Genomic DNA, 24,433 nt, shown 5'->3' on the forward strand with positions numbered 1-24,433 from the left:
GACCCGTAAAAACGCGGGGTCTGTAAAAATGTAGCAAAAGGCTGTCATGAGGTATACAAAGAAACTGACTAAAAAGGTCAAAAAGACCTAGACTTAAACCTTTAAGTCCCAATTAATCCTTATTGCTGCTATGATTTTGGAGTCCTCTGGGAGATGAGATTTGACATTAGCAAAACTACAGCTAGGTAGCATCCTGTTACCCCAATTCTTACAAGTCTTTGACAGGAATGACTATTCTTACAGACAATAGTGATATAGGTATGACTTGGGTAGCACACAACCCTTATCTTCCAAATCTGGCATTACTGCAAAAATGTAACCCAGAACTGTAAGTTGCTAATACAACCTCAAAACACGAAATTAAAAAAAAAACAGCACCTTGGGGCTGGGGGTTGTGCCTTGCTTACCATGCATGAAGCATCAGTTTCAATTCTCAGCATCACATAAAAATAAACTACTGTATCCACCTACAACTAAAAGGAGTTAAAAGAAAAAAAAAAAAAAAAAGCACTTTACCTCAATAAAAACCCTCAGACACAAATCCTACAACTTCTACTTTCGCAAAAACTGTGTAAATAACAGAAACCACTCAGACTGTGGTCTCTCCCTCTTAACCTCCAAAGAGGATTAAGAACGATCATCAATGGCAAAAGGCAGTTGCAATAAAGCAACACCCAGAACCAGCTTCACGCTCAGAAGAGACCACTCAACTCCTCCTCGTGGTTTTCAGTACTCCACACAATCAGAGAAACTTCTCTAGTAACATACTATAGAAATGATCCCTGAAAGTATAGTCTTAACCGCTCCCACCAGGCCCTGCTGGGTCTACCAGGATTAATCACTTTTAAGTGATGATGAGGTAGTTTCTCTCACTTCTACTTTCGCTGTAAAATAAATAATAAAACACATTTTGCGATACGATGTTTCCAAATATTTTCACTTAACAACACAGTTTAACGTTTTAAATGGAACGTACTTGTTTAGAGGAGTTTTCAAACGTCATGCTAAATTAACATAATGCCGAATGACAGCCAATCACAAGCTGAGTTTTAAAGCCAAGGAGGTGTTCTCTTCTTGGTTCTAGTAATGTGGCCCCGCCCCTTACAGCTAAAGGAAAGGGCGGGCTTTTACCTCTACTAGTGAGCATCTGGTTGCTTCTGGTGATGGGTAAGTCAAAGCAGTAGCTCAAAATGGCTGGTCTAATAATTTAACTTCAAACACTAATAAGAACATGTCACTGTGACCGTGGCTGAGACCCAGCACTTGAAAATCAAAATCTTCTGTGTTTAGTGCCATGCTTGCCTTTGAATATTAAAAATAAATCTAGTTGTCTGGTGAGTTGGGCATTATTTTTTCCCTCAACAAACATGAGAATGTAAGTGTCAACCATAACAGTATTAGGTGGTTTTGTTTTTTGCAATCCTGGGGATTGAACACAGGGGCACTCTATCCCTGAGCTATATCCCCCACAACCTTTTTTATTTTTTATTTTGAGCAGGATCTAGCTAAATTGCTGAGGCTGGCCTCCAATTAGCTATTTTTCTGTCCCAGCCTCCCCAGTCCCTGAGATTACACACATGCACCACCTTGCATAGCATATTAGCTACTATGTATCAAGAGCCTGTCACATATTCAACAACATTTTGAGTGCTTTTTTTTTTTTTTTTTGGGCACTGCGATGAAACCCAAGGATAACTTTACCACTGAACTATACCCTCAGCCCTTTTTCTTTGGAATCAGGTCTCACTAAGTTGCCAAGACTGCCTCAAATGTGTGATCCCTCTGCTTTAGCCTTGCAAGACAATGAACATATATAATGAACATATATAATGAATATAATATATAATATTATATTCATTATATATACATATATAATGAATATGATATATAATGAACATATATAATGAAGATAATGAATATAGGCATGAACCAGAATGTTTTACATATAAGATAAATAAGTATTAATTACCTCAACTTTATAGCTAGAGAAAGTAAGACCTGGAAAAGCTAGGTAACTTGACCGCAGTCACAGCTGTTAAGCAGAGCTGGTATATCCCAAAGGAAAAGAATGATCATCAGTTGCAGCAAGGCAACATCAAGAGCTGGTTTCATGCTGGGGAGAAAGGTGCACTTTTTCCTTATCGGGGGAGGCTGAAGCAAGAGGATCACAAGTTCAAGACCAGGCTCATCAACTTAGTGGGGCCCTAAGTAGTTTAGGGAGATCCTGTCTCAAAAAAGAGTGCTGGGGATGTGGCTAAGCGGTAGAGCACTTGCCTAGCAAGTGTGAGGCCCTGGTTCAATCCTCAGCACCACATATAAATAAAGGTATTGTGTCCATCTACAATTAAAAAAAATATTAAAAAAATTAAAAAATATTAAAATATTAAAGGCGGGCCCCCGCTGCAGATGTGGCTCGGTGATTAAACTCCTCTGGGTTCAACCCTCAGTACCAAAATAAACACATAAATAAATGGCCCATGAAAGTATCCTTGACCTTGAAAGCCTAGCCTTTGCTGGGTCTACTGCAGTGATGTTGTTTTAACTGATGAAAAGATTTTCTACATACTCTTGAAGAAATACCATATAAATGTATTTTGAAGGTGTTGTTTTACATACAACCTTTAAAAAAGCATTCTTAAGGGGCTGGGGTTGTGGTTCGGTGGTAGTGAACTTACCAAGCATGTATGAGGCACTGGGTTCGAGTCTCAGCACTACATATAAATACATTAAATAAAGGTCCATTGGCAACTAAAAAACATTAAGAAAAAAGCATTCTGAATTCTTTGAAAAATTTTTAAAACAAAGTTTTTCAGGCTGGGGTCATGACTCATTTGGTAGAGCGCTTGTCTAGCATGTGTGAAGCACTGGGTTCGATTCTCAGCACCACATATAAGTAAATAAATAAAGGTCAATGAACAACTAAAAAATTTTTTTAAAAGTCCCCCCCACCCCGCACCTCAGTAATGGGGATTGAACCCAGGGCCTCCTACATACTAAGCAAGTGCTCTACCACTGTACCAAGACCCCAATCCTTTTAATTTCATTTTGAGTCAGGAGCTTGCTCTGCCTCAGCCTATGCTGTAATGGGGATTCTAAGTGTGTGCCTAGGGGACAGACAGATGTGAATGGTGGGAAATGAGGTTAAGGGAATAATTCTGTAAAATGGGTGCTCTGGGCTGACACTACATGCTTTCTTTTCTAAGAAGCAATTTACCTGCAGCCCTTCCTGGCCCAAGTAGACAGGATATGTCACATTCCTCAGCAAACTACCTGTTAAATTCAGACCCAAGATAATGGGGAGAAGAGGAACCCAAGTTGCCCTGAGGGAGGAGACTTTTGTGATCAGATCCTGAAACTCTGGGAGATAAGAATAGTTCCTCCTAACCATAAACTCTGTAAGAATGAAAGGCTAAGAATCCAATTAGATTTGGTCAGCAGGGACCAAGGTGACCTAGAGTTGCCATGACAATGGGGACGTGAAAAATCTGATGTCACTCTGCTCTCTGTCCAAAATCAAGAGGTGGACCTGGGTGGGATCCCTATAAAACTGGAGTGGAGGAGAGACACATTGTCCCTGTCCCTCTCCTCTCTGAGAGAACCCATTCTCACCCTTGAGAGTGTCCCCTTTCCCTTTTTCCTATTGCTTCAATAAACTCATTTCTGGTACTCTGAGAGATGTCTCAAATCTTTCTGATTTGATTGCAAGAATCAGGGTTTGAAGAGGGGATCTTCTCAGTGCCTCAGTTTCTCAAAAGGCCCCAGCTCCATAATACCACCATCCCCTGAAAGACTTGTTATTATTAATTAACCTATTACAGACTAAAACTCAATCAGAAGCTATGGTTTTCTGTCCCTAAAAACACAAATCAGTTCCTGACCTGTTTAAAGACATAGGGTGAGGGCTGGGGATGTAGCTCAGTGGCATACAACTTGCCTAGCATGAATGAGGCCCTGGGTCTGATCCCCAGCACTGCAGAAGGAAAAAATTTTTAAAAAAAGATCCTAAATTTTGGAAGCTAATAGGTGGGTTAAACTATCCATGTGTTGGCTACCCATGTTTGTGTGGACACAAGGGACACTCTCTGGGGTTCATCTGGACAGTTTTTCTTTCTTCTTGGTATTCGGGATTTAACCCAGGGGCAATTTACCATGGAGCCAATATCTCTGCTTCGCCCTTGGTGGGATACCAGGGATTGAACCCAGAGGTACTTAAACACTGAGCCACATCCCCAGCCCGTTTTTATTTTTTATTGTGAATTAGGGTCTCACTAAGTTGCTCAGGGCCTCACTAAATTGCTGAGACTGGCTTTGAACTTGTGACCCTCCTGCTTCAGCCTCCCAAGCTGCTGGAATTACAGGTGTGCACTACCACGTCCAGCACTCAGTCCTGAAGAGATCTTTGCTCACATATTCTGTCTCCAATGGTCTCTCCACTAGCTCTCTGTTTTTATGCTTTGATGAGCCTCCCCATTTAGAACACAATTCGGTTGTTACTGCTGCTCTTTCAAATGCCCTGGTTCTCTACTTTCTTTGAATAAATGGCTGAGTGTTATCAGACTCATTGAGCATTGTTCAGCCCTCTCTCTCCCTTTATGATGTGGTATCATTTTCACCAACTAAAGAAGTAAATGAACCAAAGTCACAGAGGCCTCCTTTTAAAGCAAATGCTGTCATCCTTTCTAAGCCCTTGCCTTCTTTGATTTCAGTGTCCCATTTGGGGCACTTCTGATAACCACCTTCATTCTTAAAATTTCTGCTTTCATGGGTTGAGGACATTATACTCCTCTACTTCTATTTATTTATTTATTTAGTTAGTTGTAGATGGACATGATACCGTTTGTCTGTTTTTTAATGCAGTGCTGAGGATCCAACCCAGTGCCTCACATGTGCTAGGCAAGTACTCTACCACTGAACCAGAACCCCAGTCCCACTACTTCTATTTTTCAGACCACATCTGTTTTCTTTGGGTGCATTCTAAAGCTCAGCCCTCTACTTATTATTTTCCCCATTAAACTCTTCAGAATTCTCTCTCTCTCTCTCTCTCTTTCTTCCTGAGGATCAAACTTAGAGCCTTGTGCTTGCTAGGCGAGCACTCTACCACTGAGCTATACTGCCAGCTCCTGATTTCATTTTAAATGCAAAATCTCAAGCCTCAAATTAGTCCTTGGATCTATCCAGCAATCCCACTCTTTCTCCAATAGGCTCACATTCCCACTCCCTAGAAAGTCTATGACAAGCTTTCCCTTTCCTGAAACATATACACCCTTTACTCATTTTCAGTTTTAGCTAAAGACCTCAACTCATCCATTAATGAGAAATCAGAAACTATCAGGTAGAAACTTATCTTTGTACAATGAAAGCTACAAAATCCTGCTTTTATCCCTAAATTGCTCTTCTGTTACAATGAAGAGTCCTTCTTCCGAAAGTCTGTTTCTCCACTTGTGTTCTGTTCCTTTCCCTTTCTTTATTTTTCACTCTTCTTTCTATTCTCGTTAAGCACCAAGCTCTTTCCTGCCTCAGGGCTTTGTATAAACTTTGCAATATTAAATCCTACAACATGCATGAACCCTAAAGACATTGTGCTAAATGCAATAAACCTTAGTCACAGAAGGCCACTATACTTAGTCCATTTACTTTTCACTTATGTGAGTGTAAAAATAGTCAAACTTATAGAAGGAAAAGAATAGAGTTGCATTGCCAAGGACTAGTAAGAAGGAAAAAAAGGGGAGTTAGTTGCTCATTGGTAGGTATAAGATTTTGGTTATGTAAGATGAGTAAGTTCCAGAGATCTGCTATACAACAATTGTGTAGGATGTTGTACTGTATATTTAAGAAATCTTTTGAGGGCTGGGGGTGTAGCTCAGTGGTAGAGCATTTGTTTAGCATGAGAAGCCCTGAATTTAATTTTCCACTACCACTAAAAAAATAAGAATCTTTTTAGGCCCAGGCAGGGTAGCACCACCTCTATAGTCCCAGTCACTCAGGAGGCTGGATAGGAGGACCACTTGAGGACAGAAGATTAAGGTCAGCCTGGGCAACATAGTGAGACTCTGTCTACAAAACAAAAAACACTATGGACACTGGTGGATATAATTTCAGATTTTTTTTTTTTTTTTGGTACTGGGGATTAAACCTAGGGACACTGTACCCCTGAGCCACATCCCCAGTCCTTTTTTCCTGTTGAAACAGGGTCTCCCTAAATTGCTTAAATCCTTGCCGAATTGCTAAGGTTGGCTTCTTCAAACTTGCAATCTGCCTGCCTCAGCCTCCCAAGTCACTGGAACCCAGGGCTTTTCATATACTAAGCATGTACTCTACCACCGAGGGCACCTTCAGCTCTTGCTAAATTACTTTTTAGCAATTAGATCTGTATGGATCTGTTTAGCCTTTGAACAGTTTCTAGACTGTTCTCTGCTATAGGCTTTTATCTTTATTTCAGATTATAGGACTATCCAACTCTGCATTTTGGCAATGCTATACAAATGAGGCAGAAAACCTAAACATCAATAGTGACTTTATGAATGTCATTATACTCCCAGCATTCTGATCTTCTCTGTGACTCTTTGATCTGACTGTTTTAGTTCTGATCTTATTTTAGTGCCTGGTCTCCAACTACTATTTACTCTTTCTTTTGGGGACTGAAATGATTGTCCTATTATTGCCTAGCATTTTCATTTCTTATTTTTAATGTTTCAAGTTTGGCCACCTACTTAGGACATGACATTCAGTTCAGAACAAATTCTTCAAGCTGGAATTCGTGACCTTCCTTACATTGAAACTTATCTATAGCAGATTTTTTTTTTTTTTTTGTTTTGGGGGGTGTGGGTGGTTAACAAGGATTGACCCCACAGGCCTTATCTACTAGGCCACATCCCCAACCCTTTTTATTTTTTTTAATTTTGAGACAGGGTCTTGCTAAGTTGCTGAGGTTGGCTTTGAACCTGCAATCCTCCTGCCTCAGTCTCCCAAATTGCTGATGTTACATGTGTGCACCACTGTGGCTGGCCAGATTCTCTTTTGACTTTTTTTTTTTTTTTTTTCCTGTGGAACTGGGGATTGAACCCATGGCTTTGTACATGCAAGGCAAGTACTCTACCTACTGAGCTATATCCCCAGGCCTGTGTTTTCTTTAATTAATGGATTAGTTCTGGGGACACCATGTTGCACATCTCTAGACAGAACTATTTACACTGCATTCTATGTTAGTGGTTTCCCCTACTGGAACATTACTGTAATTTATGTGTTTTGGAGTTTTGTTTTTGCTTTTGTAGTGCTGGGAATAGAATCCAAGGCCTCTTGCATGTTAGGCAAGTGCACTACCACGAAACTACATCCTAGCCCCTGTTATTTATGTTTTATGCTCTCCTCCCAACTCACTAGAGCCATTTCATCCTCCACAGTGTAACAACTAGATGCCCACCTCTATAGTCACCCACCTGTCCAACTTCTAGACCCAGTCCTGGCCATAAAAGAGGTTTAAGACTCTGTGAGACTCAGTCCAATTTATCCCTGTGCTTATTTCCAGTGTTATCATTCTGTTAAATGAGCTTTCTAAGACCTGGGCCCTAGAATTGGCACCTAGTGCCCTGTTTTGCCCTGGTAACCTGCCTAGGACTCTCATTCTACAGATAGTCTCACCCACACCCTCATGACAATTGCTTGCTTAATTACCTTCCAACTGTGGTTTATTGTTATGCATATGAAATACTATTGGCACACAAGACAAACCTAGAGCTGTCTACCACATCCAGTGCTAGGCTCACATCAAGGGAATCTGATCACATTTTTTTTGACTACTTCTCTAGTCAAAGACTGTCCACTTATATCTCAAAATGAAATGGTATTAGAATATTATACTTTTTTTTTTTTTGTATTAGGGATTAAACCTCTACCATGAAGCCAACACTTGTTATTTTTTATTTTGAGACAAGTTCTCTACAAGTTGCCCAGGCTGGTTTTAAACTTGTGATCCTCTTGCCTCAGCCTTTAGAGTAGCTGTGATTATAGGCATGTGCCACAATGCCAGGATCTGAACCTCTTTTAAAAGGTGATATCCCAACCAAAAAGCATTATTCTGATGTCACTTGGTAATGAATATCAAACCCCTTTCTATAGATATTATATTTTAATTGAGACTTAAAGTTACCTTGATTATAAAATCATCAAACTTTTAAAACATGATTTTTTTTTTTTTTTACTTTTTTAAGTGTACACTTTAGTGGCATCACCTACATTACATTGTCCTGTAACCACTATCAGCAACTGTCCACAGTGAAAAACATGATTTTTAAAAAACATTTCAGTCATTTTAGGTAACTTATCTTTGACTGGTTCACATAAAATATGTGCTAGCTTTATAACATGACCTTCTCTGAATCATAACAAAGCAAATTTGAACAAAAAGAATTTTATTAAAGATGATCAAACCCCTAGCAAATAATTACACATTGTAATAAGTTAAATACATTACAATAAATGAAAATTATAAATTATAATAAATAAAAGTGAAAATGATTGACTTAATAGATTACTTGCCCAAGTTTTTTTAGAATTGCCAAGAAGTAATTTTCTTACAATAAAAGTGTTTCCATTTTTTCTTTTATTTTTCTCTATTCTAGAGAGAAATCTCAGCTGTTTACTCATACCATCTCATTAAATTCTGCAAGAAATCTATAAAGTGTATTTGGAATTATAATTGTAAAAAGAAAATTGAGAACACTTATTTTGTTCTTGGAAAACTTTATTTCAGTTTAAACAACAAAGCAAATGATATTTATGTCATCCAGGAACAGATGAGAGTATGGTCATCCTTTATAGCTACATCGTTGGCAAATTCCAAATGAGAGGCATAATCTAGGTAAAAGACATTTATTACTCCAGATTATATTTATCTTCCAATCTGAGATCATAAAATTAGTTAAAAAGATTAGAGATAGATTACACGAAGTCACATCAGAACAGCTGAGAAAGTGATGTCTAATGTTTGGAAAATTACATTCTCTTTCTACTTCATACTCTAAAGAATGATTTTTTTTTTTCCCATGCTAGAGATTGAACCCAGGGCCTTGCTTGCACATGCTAGGCAAGTGCTCTACCTCTGAACCACATACCCAGCCCAAGAAGGAATCCTTAAGGATCAGCAACAGATGGTTCATACTGTATGTATTAGAAACAATGATATGTACTTTCATCAGTTTCATATGATTATTAGGATTCAAGATATTATTTAAAATCTAGATATAGGTTCAAACAGTCAAGTCAATGACAGAAAATGAAAATCTTAGATTTCTTTAGAGGAAACATAAAAACATGATTATTTGGATCTTGTTTTAATTTAAAACCAAAAGTATTTTTTAAAATTTTTTGGTAGTTGTAGATGGAGAACATGACTTTATTTTATTTGCTTATTTTTGTATGTGGTGCTGAGGATCAAACCCAGTGCCTCACACATACCAGGCAAGCACTCTGCCACTCAGCCCTAGCCCCAGCCCTAGCCCTAAAAGTCTATTTTTCATGTATAAAAAAAGACATGGTAGCATTGTTACACACCTGAAAAAGATTACAAGTACAATATCCCCATAACAACAGCAACTGAGAAATCTAATTAGTCTACAGATTTTGTTTCTGATAAAGTATTTCTTTGAGCTTGCCTTCTGTTAATGATGCATAACTTGCCAGATAATTATGACATTGATTTTCAAGCTCTTCTTCCATTGTATTTTTCCCTTTTCACTAAGATGTATCTAGAGATAATGAAACAATGCGAAACAGCTCTAATGACCTTCAATAATTTTCTTTTACTAAATTAGTTGATCTTATTCCAGTGAGAGCTAATGACAAGTTTATCCAATAGCCTTTGATTTCAAAATTACTTAGACTAGTAGAATACAGCATCATATACAGACTTTTTTTTTTTTTTTTTTTAATTTTGAGAAGGTCTCACTAAATTGCTTAAGGCCTTGCTAAATTGCTGAGGCTGGCCTCAAACTTGTGATTCTCCTGCCTCAGCCTCCCAAGCTGCTGGGATTACAGGAGTGTTCCACCACAATGGTATATACAGACATCTTAATAATCTACTTACATCTCAAAACAAGTTATCTTTCTAAACAATTTATAAATGTGAAATATGCAATATTGTTTGAAATAAATATACAATATATTGTTTCTACATTCTCACACAGGCTTAAAAATGAGGTAATAAAAACTTAACTGATTAAAACTTTTACCATTCTGGAAATATCTTAGGGAAATGACAGTGAAATTTTATTTTCTTAGGTCTTTTTGTGTTTTCTTTGAATACTTCCTTTTTCTATGCTGAAAAATTATGTAAAAAATCCTTGAGCTTTGTTGGATAATCTGTCATTACTCCAGTTGCTCCCAAATCGAAAGCTCTTTTGTACTCTTGTTCTTCATTTAATACCCAAACATACACCTGGAAATCAAAATCACAAGTATGAAAACAAATGTTAAAAGAGAAAAATATTTTTATAACATTTATCTATATAATCTCAACATTCTTAGAACTTCTTAAAGTTGCCATTTTAAGAAATCAGTAAACTTATAAAAAATTCCACTTGCTCATTAAACATGCACTGCCCAACCCCTCTGACTTAGCTATTCTCGTCTATACTATATAAAGAGCTATCTAGCTACAGAAACACGAATGCTTTATTACTAACTATAAGGTAGATCTTAATGTCCTCATTTGTGAATCAGCAAGGGAACAACACCAGAATCTGGGTTCAAATTAAGTCAGTTAAAGGCCCCTACCCTTTACACTTGTGGTAAATTGATAAGCTACACTGTTTTCAAAATGCATTGTTCCCAAAACTTACTTGAATGCCTCGGGCAGTGAGGTGGTCAAATAAAGCTTTCCTCATTAATAAACTAGAAAAGAAAGGCAGAACAGATTTAGGTATTTCTTTCTTTTTTCTTTTTGTTTTATTTTAGTACTGGGGATTTAACTCAGGCATGCTTTGAGAACTACATCCCTTTTTATCCTTTGAGACTGGGTCTCCATAAGTTGCTTAGGGTCTTGCTTAATTGCTGGAAGTTGTGATCCTTTTGCCTTGGCTTTCAAAATTGCTGGGATCACAAGCTACCATGCCCTGCTGTATTTCTTAGTCCTAACTACTGACTAGAATTAGTCCTCAGTCCTACCTTGGTCAATTTTGAGATTCGTAATTCTTTATTTAATTGAATCCCCAAACTCCAGCAATACAAGCAAAGGTCTTAAGTAATAGTAGCTCCTGGGGATAAATTCAAATCTTAACTGCTGGATCCCCCTTAACTGTTGGCTGCTGGCTGGTGGACAATGAGAACCTCCCCCAGTACTGCCACCAGAAGATCCATTCTCATGGAAACCTTAATGGAGAAAAAGCTTGCTCACTTTCCCTGCTGGAGCCATAATGAGAGTGAGAGAGCTAGGAGGTGTTAAGGTGCCAGGTTAAAATAAAGCAGGAAATTCATGTCAAGTTCTTTACCATCATACTTCAGTTACATAATAAACTAGTCTTTTGTTAGTTATCTTAGAAATCACATATCCATTAGTTATACTATTCAATACCTATGAAAAAGTTTTTTTTTTAAATTTTAGTTTCAAATAACTAAAAGTGCACTTTTAGACTACAAGTCACTTGAACAAGATATGAACTAATTGTACTGGAAAGTTATATGTATTCTTTCCTTCTTCTTCTTCTTTTTTTTTTTTTGTATTGGGGATTGAATGCAGGGGCACTTTACCACTGAGCTACATTTCCAGCCATTTCTACTTTTTATTTTGAGACAGAGTCTCATTAAATTTCTGAGGCTGGCTTGGAACTTGTGATACTCCTACATCAGCCTCCTAAGTTGATGGGAGTACAGAAGTGCGCCATGGCACCCATCTGAAAGTCATACATATTATTTCTATTCAGTTGTATCTATTAGAATGATCTTAAGTAAGAAAAACCTGAAATCATGTGCTTTTAAAAAAAAATAACTTTATTTATTTATTTGTTTTTATGTGGTGCTGAGGATGGAACCCAGTGCCTCACATGTGCTAGGCATGCACTCTACCATTGATGCACAACTCTAGCCCCCTGATGTGCTTTTAACACCAATTAAAAGTGCGCTGGAGCTGGGGTTGTAGCTCAGCGGTAGAGCGCTCGCCTAGCACGTGTGAGGCCCCGGGTTCGATCCTCAGCACCACATAAAAATAAGTAAATAAAATAAAGGCATTGTGTCCAACTACACCTAAAAAATAAATATTAAAAAAAATAAAAGTGCGTTCTTGAAAACTAGAAATTAAATCAAGAATAAAGGAAAAAAAAAACCTGTGGCACAGAAAAATACATAAAATCAATTTTCCAAAACTTTGAAAGAGGAGCTACATAATAAAAGGTTGTACCATGCATGGTGCTGCATGCCTGAATTCCCAGCAGGTCAGGAGCTTCAGCCTCAGCAGATTAGCAAGACACTTAGCAACTCAGCGAGGCTCTATCTCTAAATAAAATATTTAAAAATGCTGATGGGGGATGGGGGTTTTCAGTGGATAAGCACCCCTAGGTTCAATCCCCGGTAATAAAAAAGAAATAAATAAAAGATTGTGATTTAGGACTATTAACATATTTAATATTCAAGGCTCCATTCTAAAGCAAAACATAAAACAATTACATAATTTTACCTAAAATTAAACTCAATATATTGTAAAAATTAAGGCATTTTTCTTTAAAGTGTGTCTTCACCCTGCAGGAAGGATCTCTCTGTTGCTGAGTCTTGGTACAAATGTTTCTAAAAAATGTGCCAGTAGGCAATATATATTTTTACATATTGTTTTGCACACTTCTTTTCACCATGTTTTTATTTGTGAACTAGTGGAATCAGTGAATAAGTAGAAGGCTATTTACCACAACTCTGCTACTAATTAGCTACATGACCCCAAGTAAATCATTTCACTGGGTGAATGGGGGCTCAGTTTTCCCACAAAGGTGGATGACATTAACTCTCAAAATTCCTCCTGAGGTTTTTGTGTCTAGTAAGTAATTAAGCTACTTCTAAATGATTCACATACATCCACTTGCTTAGGAGGTGCTCACCAAGTCCTTGTTGCAAATTCCATGTGGGAAGCTTGCACTAAATTTTAAATGTGATATTTATTAAACACAGAGCAATAACCTGCATATCAAGAAACTAAAATTCTTACATATCGGAAAGCCAGATGAGAAACTTTTGACTTCTGGACATGGTGTGTGGTTCCTTTAGCCTGAGGAAAGATAAAGTTTGAATTAAAAATTAGAAATACAGGAATAAGCCAAGTTCAAAAATGAAACGAAAAAAAAAAAGACCAAGCATGTCTTACTATGTTCTTAAAAAGAATATTTGTGAAAAGGACAACAATAATAAAAAGCCCAGTCAGTTCTGTTTCCACAGGCCTCAAGCTAACTTTTTGCTATCACTATTTGAAGATAAAAATAAAAATTATATTTCAGAGACCTGGTGCCCTGGATTTATCATGATCCTCTCTTTTAGACAACCTCTTTCTCCTCCTTGGCTATAATTTCCTATGTAGTAGATTTAAACACACAACTAAATTGTGCTATGAATTAAAAAAGATATTTGGGGTAAAAAATGAGCGTATAATGTATATTTTTCTTTCCTTTTCAATATTTGAGGACTTGGACCTGTCCTTTTAAAATTATCTTTCCTACTAAAAGGCTCTACCTGACTTTTTAGCCCCATGCTGAGTTCCTCCTCCCATCTCTTTGAGGCTTGAGCCAAATAACTAACTACCTGTGTCACTAACTTGGGCTGGTATCCAAAGGAAATCTCTGACACTCCTCTCGCCTACCAAGATTTCTCAGAGGCTTTCTAAGTTTATCAGCACAAAGTCATTTTCATTCTTCCCAGAGCTTCGTTTCCTGTTTTCTTTCTGACACCCCTCCTGACTACACTCTTAAATTCTGAGAGTCCACAACTGTTAAATTCCTCTTTTAACTTTCTGTCTGAGTTCAAGTTTTATTAGAAGCTCTCTGAATAAAGTACAAGTTCTTCTTTTCTCTAACTCTGAGATAGAAACTCCTGGTTGAAATTTCAGGAATTCAGGGATACTAATTACCTCATTAAATACAATTATTAGATTATGTAAGTATCCATTGTTCTCCTTCAAACATTGAAACACACACAAATAGTATTCTACCTGTTTTAATCCATAATCACTTTTTAGAGAAAAGACTAATGCTATAGTGTTTGTGCTTCTTATTTGGTATTTCAACAATATTTTTTCCAAAAGAAACACATATAGATAATCTAAAGAGCATAACATTCAGCTCCAGGCAGGAGAAAAGCTATACATGGTTAGTAATCACTTTATTGTATGTGTGTGTGTGTGTGTGTGTGTGTGTGTGTTGCTGGGAATAGAACCCAGAGCCTCTCACAGGCTTAGAAAGTACTCTAAAAATAAATAAATAAAATATAAAAGAAAGTACTCTAGCACTGAGCTAAACCTCTAATCCCAGGAATCATTCTACTATAGCAAATGAAAATTGTTTCTTTGTAGTTAAGAAGTGTTTTCTGCTGGGTATGGTGGCGCACGCCTATAATCCCAGAAGGAATTAATCAGGAGGCTGAGACCAGAGGATAGCGAGTTCAAAGCCACCCTCAGCAATGGTGAGGCATTAAGCAACTCAGTGAGAATTTGTCTCTAAGTAAAATACAAAATAGGGCTGGGGATGTGGCTCAGTGGTTGAGTGCCCCAGAGTTCAATCCGGGGTACCCTCCCCCCCAAAAAAAAGTGTTTTCTGTTGTTTTGTCTGAGAAATAGCTACACGGACTTTTTATAAATATAATTGAGGACAGATATAATAAACATCCTCATCACTAAGAAACCCAGCTGGAAAACAGGCAACAAACAGAAGTTAAGCCAGTTACAGTGGTATACACCTGTAATCCTAGCAACTCAGGAGGCTGAGGCAGGAAGATCGCAAGTTCAAGACTGGTCTCAGCAATTTAGTGAGGCCCTAAGCAACTTAGTGAGACCCTGTCTCAAAATAAAAAATTTTAAAAGGGCTGGGGATGTAGCTCAGTGGTAAAGTACCCTTGGGTTCAATCCCTAGTAAGAAAGAAAGAAAGGGAGGAAGGCATAGAAGGAAAGGTAAACATAAGAGTATTGACCTAATTGTTAATCTTACCTATATTTTCTAATGACTGCTGCACTAATGTTTATTTTATTTTTTAATATTTTTTAGTTGTTGATATACCTTTATTTTATTTATGTATATGCAGTGCTGAGAACCAAACCCAGTGCCTCACAAATGCCAGGCAAGTGCACTACCGATGAGCCACACCTCCAGCCCACTAATGTTTATTTTTATTTTTTAAAGTTATTTTGGGTAGAAAAATGTTTTCATGCAGGTAAAATCACATTTAAATGATCTCCCCAGAATCTCCAAATTCCTTTGTCATGGCTTAGTTATTCTTATGAAATCTATAGCTAGAAATCACATTCTATGGATAAGAATGTGATTAAGAAAAATCATATATAATATTTTATATATATATCATTATGTATCCATAAAGAAGAATGGAATTATGGCATTTGCTGGTAAATGGATGGAAATGGAGAACATCATGCTAAGTGAAATAAGCCAGTATCAGAAAAATCAAGAGCTGAATGTTTTCTCTCATATGTGGAAGCTAGAACAAAATATATCTCCCTATAAAGATATAGGGATGACCAGCAGAGTGAAGAAGGAGACTAGAGGGAGAAAGGAGGGACAGGATGGGGCTGGGGTTGTGGCTCAGTGGTAGAGCTCTTGCCTAGCATGCATGAGGCACTGTGTTTGATCCCTGGTACTACATAAAAATAAACAAATAAAATAAGGGTATTGTGTTCATCTACAATTAAAAAAAAAAAAAAAAATATATATATATATATATATATATATATATATATATATATATATATATATATAAGAAAAAAGGTACAGGAAAAAGGAAGTAATTTTTTAAGACCATGCTATGTGCATATATAAATATACCACAGGGAATTTCACCTTTACATATAAGTAGAAAGAATAAATTAAAAATACATAAAGATGGGACTGGGGTTGTAGCTCAGTGGTAGAGCACCTGCCTAGCCTGTGTGAGGAATGGGTTCAGTCCTCAGCACCACATACAAATAAATAAATAAAGAGATGAATGAAAGGAAGACTTTTAGAGAAGAGGAAAGAGAATGAGGGAAGTAAGAAGGGGAGAGAAAAGGCAGGGAAAGTGAACTGAAATTGAATTCCATGCATGTATGATTTTGTCGGGATGAACTTAACTACTATGTACAACTATAATGCCCTAATTAAAAAGAAGAAATCACATTCTAAGTATGTAGCATTTTGAGATGAAGAGTTCTTTAATAATAACAACAAATACAATTTAACAACTATTGAGTACTGTTGATTATTTCCCAGGCAACAGTAAACATTTTAAACATTTTCATCTTTTAAATTTGTGAATGGAAAGCAAGACTCTGTACTTAATAGAGAAATTATGTAAACACATAAGTATCTCATACAAACTAAATTAACCTTTTCTTTCTCTTATTTCCAAAGTTTTTTTTTTTTTTCCTCTTCACCTTTTTGGTGATGGTAGTAGTGATTTTTCTTCATAAATGTATTATTCCTGCTGGTGATTTTGGAGTTTAATGGAGATTTAGCTGTATATTACTATCAATGAAGAAGAATAAAATAAAGGGCAATTGTTATTTGATGTCAGAATAAAATAATTATTAAGCTTCTGTACTTAAGCTCATTTCTTTTTGTCTAACTTCTGAGTATACAGGCATGGGAAGTTGTAACCTGAGATTAGTTCAGATAAAGTATAATCCTTTATTATTTAATTTGGAAAATGTGTCTTAAAATTATCTCAAAAAACATTATTAATATGTCAGGGAGGGCTGGGGATGTGGCTCAAACGGTAGCGCGCTCGCCTGGCATGCGTGCGGCCCGCGTTCGATCCTCAGCACCACATACAAACAAAGATGTTGTGTCCGCCAAAAACTAAAAAATAAATATTAAAAAAAATTCTCTCTCTCTGTCAGGGAACAAAACATGGAGATAACTACAGAAATCTGGTGTGTGTGTGTGTGTGTGTGTGTGTGTGTGTATGTGATGATGGGGATCAAAAATCCAGGGCCTCATGCATGTTATCAAGTGCTCTACCATAGAAATACTCCCCAACCCAGTAAAACCTATTATTTAACAATGATATTTATCCTAGATTGTTTTATGTTGCTATAACAAAATACCCAAGGTCGGGAAATTTATAAAGAAAAGAGATTATTAGGCTCACAGTTTTAGAATTCCAAGAGCATGACAATGGTATCTGGATGGCTTCTTGTGAGGGCCTCATGGTAACAGAAAAGCAGTAAAGAATATGCAGAAGAAAGGCAAGTATACAAAAGAAGCAAGAAAAAGCCAAGGGCAAGAACTCATTCCCATAAGAAAGGCTTTAATCCTCTTAGTGACTTAGTGACCTAATCACATTCTTACCATCACTCAGTACAGTTACTTTGGGGACCAAGCCCAAAATGAGTTTATTGGGGACAAACCATAACTAAGAGTGGGTGTAACCCAGTGGTGGAGTGTTTGCTTGGCATGTGCAAGGCCCTGGATTCAATTCCTAGCACCAAACAAAAAAAAGCAATACTGATATTAACGAGCTTTATTTTTTTTGCGGGGGATGGTTAACAGGAATTGAACTCAGAGGCACTCGACCACAGAGCTACTTCCCCAACCCTGTTTTGTATTTTATTTAGGGTCTCACTGAGTTGCTTAGTGCCTCGTTTTGCTGAGGCTGTCTTTGAACTCAAAATCCTCCTGCCTTAGCCTCCCAAGCCCTTGGGATTACAGGCTTGCACCATTGCACCCGGCAAGACTTTATCTTAATCCTTCTAGAATTGATAATTGATGAAAAAAGGATAAACACTTACTTCAGTATGATAGAAGGCATTGGGATTTCAAAAAATTGTTCTCGAATGGGCACAAAAGGTAAGAGGCCAGTGAAGAAAAGGCCAAGAATAAGCAGAACACGTTGTAGACTGAAGAGTATAGGAATATCTGAATTCTAAAAGACAAACAATATTATATATTACTTTACAGTAATTGCTCAAATAAAGAGGATTATTTCATAAGTCTCAAAGTTTACCAAGACTATATCTTGACATCTATTGCAAGCAATCACCAAATTGTGAATATCCATTTACAGATACACCAAATGGCTAGTCTGAAACAAAAGAGTATGAATTTCAATGTGCAAATTTTTGCTTTTGCCTTTAAATATCTACTGGTTTATTTTTATAATTTTTGTACCTGTATGTGTCAGTTGACTATGACGAATAAAAACCCATTTTTTAAACCTTTATTTTGTTTATTTTTATGTGATGCTGAGATTGAACCCAGTGCCTCACGCATGCTTGGCAAGCACTCTACCACCTAGCCATAGCCCCAGCCTAAAAACCCAATTTGGATAGGAAAAAAAAAATAGTAAAGATCTACCTTGGAGTCCCATTGTATAATTAATGTTAGTAAAGTTTCTCTACTCCCTATATTTTTCTTTGTTTTTACAACACCACTCTCTCTGTTGGCCACAGTATTCACAACTAGAAACTAAACATACAAAAATCTAATAGAACAAAATAAAAAGATGTATGAAATAGTAATCTAACTCCCATTTAATATACCTGTTGAGACAGGAGAAAGTATACAGAGATTATATCAATTTGTATATGTCATATTTTAGCTGTGTTATGGATCAAACCTAAAAGTATAAATAGGATTTTGTAAGTTAGGCCAAGAATCTAATCATTATTTTAAGTTTCAATTGAAAAATGTGTTCAGCATTCCAAAACTTTTTGAAACTGCAGGATATGTGTATATGTGCCTGTATATTTCACTTTGGTAAAATACACACAACATAAAATTTAGCATCTTTACCATTTGTAGCTCTACCACTGAGCTACAACTCCAGCCCTATAATATTTTTAAATCATGCAAAAAGAATTGATTTTAAATAATTAAAGTAAATGACCTATTTATTTATTTAACAAAAAATAAGGAAGTTTGAGGATTTATTTTGCCTGTGTTCATATGATGCTTTGTAACATTTTTTACTTATTTATATACACATGTTTATCTGTAACACAGTATTCAAGACCCTGAAAAACCTAGAGTTCTGCAAATTTATACATTAAGGATTAGTGAGATTAGGGGAAAAATAGGGTTGGGGCTGGCGCTCAAAACTTATGCAACTTTGGAACCAGAGCACTAAAAGAAGTACTGGGTACTTCTAGAGAGCTATGCAAGGCTGCCTGTGGGGGTGGGAGAAGAGTGGTAGGCTGGCAAATGTTTAACAACAATCATATTCTATATCTTTTTTTTTTTTTTTTTTGATAGTGGGGATTAAGCCCAAATACTTAACCACTGAGCAACATCCTCAGCCCTTTTTATTTTTATTTATTTATTTTTTTGGGGGGTGCTGGGGATTGAACTCAGGGACACTCAACCACTGAGCCACATGCCCAGCCCTGTTTTTTTTGTATTTTATTAGAGACAGGATCTCATTGAGTTGTTTAGCTCCTTGTTGTTGCTGAGGCTGGCTTTGAACCTTCAATCCCCCTGTATTGCTGGGATTACAGGCATGTGCCACCATGCCCAGCTTGTAAAATTCTTATAAATCATACTTTACAAACTGTAAAAGACATATCACTTATTATACAGAATGTTGTTAACATGAATGACAAATATTATTGAAACATTTTTACTGTGATGTTTGAATATTATGCTGAAAGAGTTTGGGAATTTTCAATATAATAGAAAGCCAGAGGCTTGGGGTCGGGTGGGGGACGTGAATCAAGGGCAAAATTCTATGATTATGGACCAACAGTGATCTTTTTATTGTGAACTATTTACAGACTTACAGGAAGTTGCAAAAAACAGTAGAGTCTCATTTACCCTTTACTCAGCTTCCATAAAAGTTGATATCTAATGTAATCGTAGTATAGTATGAAAACCAAAAATTGACATTGGTACATTACTGTTAATTAGACTACAGACTTTATTCAGTTTTCACCATTTTTTTCTTTTCTTCCCCATTTTTAAAATGTATTCATTTGTGTGTGTGTGTGTGTGTGTGTGTGTGTGAGAGAGAGAGAGAGAAAGAGAGAGAGAGAGAGAGATTAATTTCTATGCAATTTTAACCCATATATAGATTCTTGTAAGCATCATCACAGGCAAGATACAGAACTGTTTCATGACCACACAAGAAGCCCCTTGTGCTATCTCTATATTGGTACCTACTTTCTACCCCATCCTCAGCTGCTGTTCCCTGATTTTTTCTCCATATCTACAGTTTTGAGAATGTTATATAAACAAAATCATATAGCATTTTGAGATTTTTTTAACTAAGCATAATGTCCTTGAGGACCATCCAAGTTGTTGCATGTATCAATAGTTCATTCAGCAACTTTCATTGCTGAATAGTACCCTACTATATGGATGTCCCAGAATTTGTTAGCTATTTATGTACTGAAGGACATTTGTGGTTTTCCCAGGATTTTGTTTAAATGAATAAGGTTATTGTAAACATTCATGTACAGGTTTTTGTGTCCATAAGTTTACATTTTTCTGGGATAAATGCCTAACATGAAATTACTGGTTCATATGGTAATGGATGTTTAGTTATTAAAAAAAAATACTATTCAAGTACTGAAGAGAGTGACTATATTATTTTACAGGCCCCGCTAGCAACCTATGAGAAGTCCAGTTTCTCTTCATCCTTTTTAGCATTTAGTATTATCATTATTTTTAAAATTATTATTATTTTTAATACCTTGACCTTATTTATTTATTTTTATGTGGTGCTGAGGATTGAACCCAGGGCCTCGAATGCACTAGGCGAGCGCTCTACCGCTGAGCCACAACCCTCAGCCCCTTATCATTGTTTTTTTATTTGAAAAGTTTTATGATGGTGTAAAAAGGTTGGTAGGCAGAGTAATATACAAAAATACCATTAGACAATAATTAGTTATGGAAAAGTCTTACTTTTAACTTCTTAGGCATTTGAAGTCACTCAGCCAAGTTTCCTTTGTACACAAGCTATCTCAGGATCTCACAGAACCTACTGTTCATAAACAGAAAGTATTTGCTTCAATGAGAGTCTCAGCTGTATTTTGAATTATAATGGTGGTGACTGTGGTTATTTTGCCTTTTTTGTAGGAATGACCATCCCAAAAGTTCTTTGTATTTGAGAACTGCTACTTGTCTCATAAGAGTCCTTCTCCTCTTCCCCTGCCACCTCCTTCTTCTTCTTTTCCTCCTCTCTGGCCCTTCCTCCTCTTATAGTGGTAGGGATCGAACCCAGGGCAAAGTGCATGCTAGGCAAGTGCTGTACCCCTGAGCTACACCCCCAGTCCTTTCTATTTTTATTTATTTTTTGTTTATATTTTTATTTGTTTATTTATTTATTTATTTTTAAATTTTGAGACAGGGTCTTGTGAAGTTTCCCAGGTTGGCCTTGAACTTACCATCCTCCTCCCTCAGCCTTCCAAGTTGCTGGGATTACAGGTATGCACCACCATGCCCAGGTCAAATTAGTTTTTATAGTCATTTTTCCTTCAACCAGAAAATTTTCAATAAGTGGATATCCTTGATTTTTATACTACCTGATGATCATGATCTTTCTTGGCTTAATTTAACTAAGTCTATTTGAAAAGTAAGGCAAAAAGAAGTTGGAGGATTAAACACTTTCTTTAATTCAAAATTACACAAAACAATTCCAAAAAAAATTACAAGATGGTAGTCATATATTTTCTTATAATGTACATAATAAAATGTGATCAACCATTACTATCAGCATGTGAGAATAATTCTATGAACCAGTCTAATTAATTACATTGAACTTAAATTGCAAGGTCCAAATCTATTATCTCTGTTAGTAAACTTCTGGCTAGTTGTCTCCATTCAGTACCATCTGTCTTTCTCTGCAGGCTATGAAAAAAAGATAGTTTTTAAAAATTATTAGTGTAGGGCTGGGGATTTAGCTCAGTGGTAGAGTGCTTGCCTAGCATGAGTAAGGCACTGGGTTCGATCCTCAGCACAGCATAAAAAAAAAAAAAAAAAAGAAATAAAATAGAGGCATTCTTGTCCATCTACAACTAAATATATATATATATATATATATATATATATATATATATATATATGTGTGTGTGTGTGTGTGTGTGTGTAATGAAGTATTTATAGACATATAACAAAATCAAAGATAGATCATTTTGTATCATTTTGAAACTTACCTCTTTGTAGCACTTTTCTACAATTTCATAACTGGCATTACCCCACACTGTTAAGTGTTCTCGCTTATACTGCTTCACTAATTCTGAAACCTATATGAGAAAATTCAAAATTTTATGCATGTGCCTATTTCTAAATTCACTTGTATCATTTTTACTTTAAAACTGATTGCAAATAATGGATGTACAAAATTTTGAAAAAACCAAATTTCGGATTATTTTAAAAAACACAAAATTGTTTACATTTTACCATTATATAATTTACTTAACAGATACAATTATTTATTAGTATCACGTTAAACACGTTAAGCCAGAAGGTAATTGTATAAATACCAGAATAATTGGCTCATAGGAGTTTACTTTTATTCATGACTGAAATGTGCCAGCTCACTCTGAAAATAGACTCCCCTGCAGTAAAATGACCTCTATCATGATGTTATTTAAAACAATGCTGATCCATGGAGTATCACGTTTCCTTGAACACTACCAACCTAAGCAGTCAGCTACTCTGACCTTATTTAGTTTGTGAAATTGGATGCAACACACCAAGAGGAGGCAATGACTCCAGTACCTTCTTAATCAGCACATTGTTGTTGACTTTGATATCGATGTTAATGGGGGTATTAGGAAAGGCATCAAAAACTTCCTTCAGTAATGGAATTCGGTTATCTTTTCCTTCACACTGGCATGCTGAGAAAGCAAGATTTGTAAATGTATTTTTAAAAGGTAATTTACTTTTTTTTTAAAACAGTTATAGTATGTATTCATATGAGGACAGTTACAAATTGAGGCAAAGCATTAAGAAAAAAAGAATATCATTTAAAACCTAATAGCTTAGATATAATCATTATGACCACTTGGTATACTTTCTTTCTCTACTTTTTTCCTATGCAAAATTTAATATGGTTATAATATAGTGTGCCTACAAGAATTTAACCTATTTTTTATGCAAAAATATTTTTATACCTTGTTTATAATTATGATTTATATTTTTCTTAAACTTTACATTTTAAGAATTCTGTAGGTTCACATGCAGTTTTAAGATTGATCTACTTTCATCCAGATTTATTTGTGATGACTTCTTGCAAAACCATAGTACCATATCAAACCAGGATACTGACAATGATATAATCCATTGTTCTGATTTTATTGTGATTTTTATATGGTTTCAAAATACTTCACTGAAGAACTACACAAAAATTTGATTATTTTAATTTAACCATTCCCCTATTAATAGAGACTGAGATTGTTTCTAAAGTTTTGCTATGAAATCATCATTGAATTTTTCAGAGATTAAGAATAATGTTTGGTCAGGCACAGGGCACATGCCTGTAATTCCAGCGGCATGGAAGGTAGAGGCAGGAGGAGTGCAAGTTCAAAGCCAGTCTCAGCAACTTAGCGAGGCCCTAAATTACTTTTTTTTTTTTTTTTTGTACCAAGGATTGACTCAGGGGCACTTGACCACTGAGCCACATCTCCATCTCCAGCCCTATTTATTTTTTGTATTTTATTTAGAGACAGGGTCTCACTGAGTTGCTTAGCACCTTGCTTTTGCTGAGGCTGCCTTTGAACTTGCAATCCTCCTGCCTTAGCCTTCCGAGCTGCTGGGATTACAGGTATATGTCCCCACACCTGGATCCTAAGTAAATTTTGAGACACTGTCTTAAAATAAAAAATAAAAATAAAATGGACTTAGGATATGGCTCAGTGGTTAAGGTGCCCTTGGATTCAATCCCTGATCAAAGAAAGAAAATTCAAAGAAAATTTGAAAAAAATTCAAAGAAAGAAAGGAAAAATAATGTTCAAGCAAGGTAAATACATAATAATTCAGGACTGTGCTAAAGAATTCTTATCAGTACAATTATTCAAAGAGAATTAAAAGTAAATAGGGGCTAGAGTTGTGGCTCAGTGGTAGTTTACTTGCCTAGCATGTGTGAGGCACTGGGTTCGATTCTCAGCACCATATATAAATAAATGAATAAAATAAAGGTCTATCAATATCTAAAAAAAATGTTTAAAGTAATAAAAAATTAGAAGGGAATTTTTTTTACTCTTTTCCTAGTCCTTTTGCTTCTAATTATTTATATAACACACTGTATATACCATAAAACCATTGTA

The 24,433-nt window shown here is 36.1% G+C and overlaps 1 protein-coding gene and 1 non-coding gene across 5 annotated transcripts in view; both read right to left on the bottom strand.

Annotated features, from left to right (window-relative positions):
• Window positions 1–584: 584 nt before the first annotated feature.
• LOC114104304 (small nucleolar RNA U3) lies at window positions 585–798 on the bottom strand. Its single transcript, XR_003584824.1, has one exon. It is a non-coding gene; the product is annotated as a small nucleolar RNA U3 (small nucleolar RNA).
• Window positions 799–8,521: 7,723 nt separating this feature from the next.
• The window catches only part of Gdpd1 (glycerophosphodiester phosphodiesterase domain containing 1), a 47,396-nt gene continuing 31,484 nt past the window's right edge, over window positions 8,522–24,433 (bottom strand). For 2 of the 4 annotated variants that reach the window (XM_071603122.1, XM_027950356.2), the window contains 6 exons: window positions 22,887–23,005; window positions 22,319–22,408; window positions 17,960–18,093; window positions 13,184–13,243; window positions 10,836–10,887; window positions 8,522–10,432 (listed from right to left, as the gene is read on the bottom strand). In XM_071603122.1, the coding sequence (XP_071459223.1) occupies window positions 10,310–10,432; window positions 10,836–10,887; window positions 13,184–13,243; window positions 17,960–18,093; window positions 22,319–22,408; window positions 22,887–23,005 (578 nt within the window). In that variant the 3' untranslated portion in view covers window positions 8,522–10,309. The remainder of the gene's footprint in view (window positions 10,433–10,835; window positions 10,888–13,183; window positions 13,244–17,959; window positions 18,094–22,318; window positions 22,409–22,886; window positions 23,006–24,433) is intronic. The other 2 variants (XM_071603123.1, XM_071603124.1) reach the window with 2 other exon arrangements.

This window comes from Marmota flaviventris, chromosome 17 (assembly GCF_047511675.1).
Source record: "Marmota flaviventris isolate mMarFla1 chromosome 17, mMarFla1.hap1, whole genome shotgun sequence".
NCBI lineage: Eukaryota > Metazoa > Chordata > Mammalia > Rodentia > Sciuridae > Marmota > Marmota flaviventris.